Genomic DNA, 3,456 nt, shown 5'->3' with positions numbered 1-3,456 from the left:
CACACACACACACACACACACACACACACACACACACACATATATATATATATGTGTGCGTATGTGGCCTGGCCGCAGCTATACGTACACTGCAGAGAACTCGCTGCACCGTAAGTTCAATAGTTCTCCTTAAGTGAATGACTGAGTTTGAGCTAAAAGTAGCACAAGGTATCACCCAGCAATACATGGGTTAGATAAAGTATTGCGACAGCTATGCAACGGCTGTGCATCTGCTCCATTCTACCTACCACTTGGTGATTTATATCCATTATACATACCACAAGGTTATTCATACCCACCATACCTACCACATGGTTATTCATACCCACTATACCTACCAGTTGCTTATTCATAACCATTATATCCACCACTTGGTTATTCATACCTATTATACCTACCACTTGGTTATTCATACCCACCATACTTACCGCTTGGTTATTCATACCCATTGTACCTACCACTTGGTAATTAATATCACACGCGCCCAACTATCACTTCACAGAGCGTCATTATCACGCGTGTCCCTATATTGCAGTTTCGAGTGCCTAAACCAATCAGATCAACACATTCCGAGAGCGGCTTATTTTATTGGCTGTTAGTGTATGCATCTAACAGAAGACAACAGAAGAGTTGTAAGCCTAAAACGGTGGTAGCATAGATAGGATAGTTTAGTAATTTCATACACAGCATTTTTTTTTAATGATATTTAGGGTTTAAGGTTGTGGAGGAGCAGTGGTGGGATATGTGAACACTTCGTTTATGTTAGAGGATACTCAGTTATGCAGAAAGACGTATATATACGGAATACTGCACTAATTTATACACACACACACACACACACACACACATATATATGTATATATATATGCAGTTCGATACAATAATTGTAAACACACGGTTTAAACAGCTGTCAGGCCTACTTACCAGATGCACAGCGTGATTGCGGGATAACATACCTACACCCGAATACACGGTGAAGTTCGACATAACATCCAGAGTCTTCTGATCTATTAATAGACCACACCAGGGGAACCGCTCTGGGCCAATCAGAGACGAGATCGGATAAATGTGGTGGTGTGGGAAGGAGTGAGGATTATGGTAACAATACAAAGCGCACAACAGAGACGTCTTACAACAACTCCCATTCCACAACAGCTTTGGATCTGGATCTAAACCTACCCTAAACCCTAAAGCATAGGTTTATGTCCTTTGATCCGGGTCGTGCAACCTACAAGGTTCTAAAACTCGACAATTTGGACCAGACCCAAATATGTGCAACCAATGGAATGTCTTACAACTCAATGCAACTGCCCGAATGCCTTTTGATCCGTTAACGTATGGTATTGACATAACACATTTCTGTGAAGGCTCAGTTGTACATAACGTGCAGTCGTTGTTATGAGCTGGTGTTAAAAGGTTTCTCTGTATGAATAATCTAGGACACCACACCAACATGCCAAAGTGCTATTTATAGCACACCTACCCACCACAAGTGCTATTTATAGCACACCACCTCAACACGCCAGCGTTCTATTTGTCAAATACACCCCACCACGCCAGCATTCTATTCATAGCACACCAGTTTCTCCCCGCGTGTTTTCCCTCACACTCACCCGTGTCACACGAATTGCGCACGGTGGCTCCGTTGATCTCAATGGGGAAGGACGTGACTGTCTTTGTGGCGTTGATGCTCAGGCCGTGAGTGTGGCCAAAGTCGGAGTGCATAAGCTCTACAAACCGCTGGGCTTCACGCAGGTCGGTAGTCATCAGTAGGTAATCGTCTACGTATCTAAGCAACGCCTGTAGGGCAGGTCAAGCGTAGCATTGGAGATGGATGGATACTAAGAGACGGCTACTGATGCATGTCTTTAAGTGAGGTTGATTGATGGATGGATATGAAGAAGTGTGTGTGGCACATGGTGCAGTGGAGTATGCTTCATAATGTGTACATACAATCAAAGCCTGTAGGGCAGGTCAGGCGTAGCATTGGAGATGTATGGTTACTAAGAGACGGCTACTAATGAATGTCCCTAGTTGGTGTTGATTGATGGATGGTTACTAAGAGATGGCTACTAATGAATGTCCCTAAGTGATGTTGATTGATGGATGGTTATGAAGACGTGTGTGTGGCACATGGTGCGGTGAAGTATGCTTCATAATATGTACATATAATCAAAGCAACGCCTGTAGGGCGGGTCAGGCGTAGCATTGGAGATTGATGGGTACTAAGAGACGGCTACTAATGAATGTCCCTAGGTGGTGTTGATTTATTGATGGTTACTAAGAGATGGCTACTAATGAAAGTCCGTAAGTGGTGTTGATTGATGGATGGTTACTAAGAGATGGCTACTAATGAATGTCCCTAAGTGATGTTGATTGATGGATTGCTATGAAGACGTGTGTGTGGCACATGGTGCGGTGAAGTATGCTTCATAATATGTACATACAATCAAAGCAACGCCAGTAGGGCAGGTCAAGCGTAGCATTAGGAACGGACTGTGTGCGCAGAGGACCACCATTAACTGACATACTGAGTCCTGCATATAATAAAGCTTTTAGGGTTTTAGGGTTTTAGGGTTTTAACGAGGGGTGTTGTGATTCAATACGCACGGACAGTGCTACAAATAGTTACGTTTTGCTGTGTACGTTTTGTAGATCTGGCCTGTGGCATTGTGTCTATCCATAAGTAGATACCATGTCACCGAGGAGATCTGGTCTGTGGCATTGTGTATATCCATAAGTAGATACCATGTATATCCATAAGTAGATACCATTTCACCGACTGAAATGGTGCAACACATTCGCAGAGACTTCGTCGCGACTTGGCAGAGTCATGTCCGTAGACGTGCTAGCAGGACCCCCCTTCCTGAGCCATGTCTATAGTAAAACCCCTAAAACCTCAAGACCCTAAACTATAAAAACCCTAGAACCCCGTAGTACGCAATTTGGTATCCAGGACCTCCCCTATCACACAAAGTTACGTGGGTGAATCCATCACAAAGTTTCTGCAGAATCGCTTGAGGTGTGTGCGCACGTATTCTGGTACCGAACATGTACGTCGGCCATTCAAAGGATAGCAAATCCTCTGGCTACGCGACGTATATAATTGTTGTGACAATGGGCCTGAATCGATCAGTCCCGTCCCCCTCGCACTACACATATACCGAGTCTTACAGTCCATGAGAACAGAAATAAACCGCAGAATGGTGTAGGTATATGGTGTAGGTATTTGGTGTAGGTATACTGCGCCAAGGCATACCTACGGCATCTGAATAGGAAGAACGTCTGGGTACTTTGAGACTAGAAAAACAATCACACACATATGAACAGCACACATGCACACACACACAAACACACACACACACACACATATATATATATAACACACACACACACACAACACACACACACACACACACACACACACACACACACACACACACACACACACACACA

General features: G+C 44.0%; 1 protein-coding gene across 1 annotated transcript; it reads right to left on the bottom strand.

Annotated features, from left to right (window-relative positions):
* Positions 1 to 608: 608 nt before the first annotated feature.
* SARC_10652 (hypothetical protein) lies at positions 609 to 2,486 on the bottom strand (the record flags this gene model as incomplete). Its single annotated transcript, XM_014295298.1, has 4 exons — positions 609 to 638; positions 925 to 1,037; positions 1,614 to 1,800; positions 2,448 to 2,486. The coding sequence occupies 4 exons, from the start codon at positions 2,484 to 2,486 to the stop codon at positions 609 to 611; spliced, it is 369 nt and encodes a 122-aa protein (XP_014150773.1).
* Positions 2,487 to 3,456: the final 970 nt, after the last annotated feature.

The sequence above is a fragment of the Sphaeroforma arctica genome, assembly GCF_001186125.1.
Source record: "Sphaeroforma arctica JP610 unplaced genomic scaffold supercont1.1337, whole genome shotgun sequence".
Taxonomy (NCBI): Eukaryota; class Ichthyosporea; order Ichthyophonida; genus Sphaeroforma; species Sphaeroforma arctica.
This window is presented reverse-complemented; position numbering and strand designations above follow the sequence as displayed.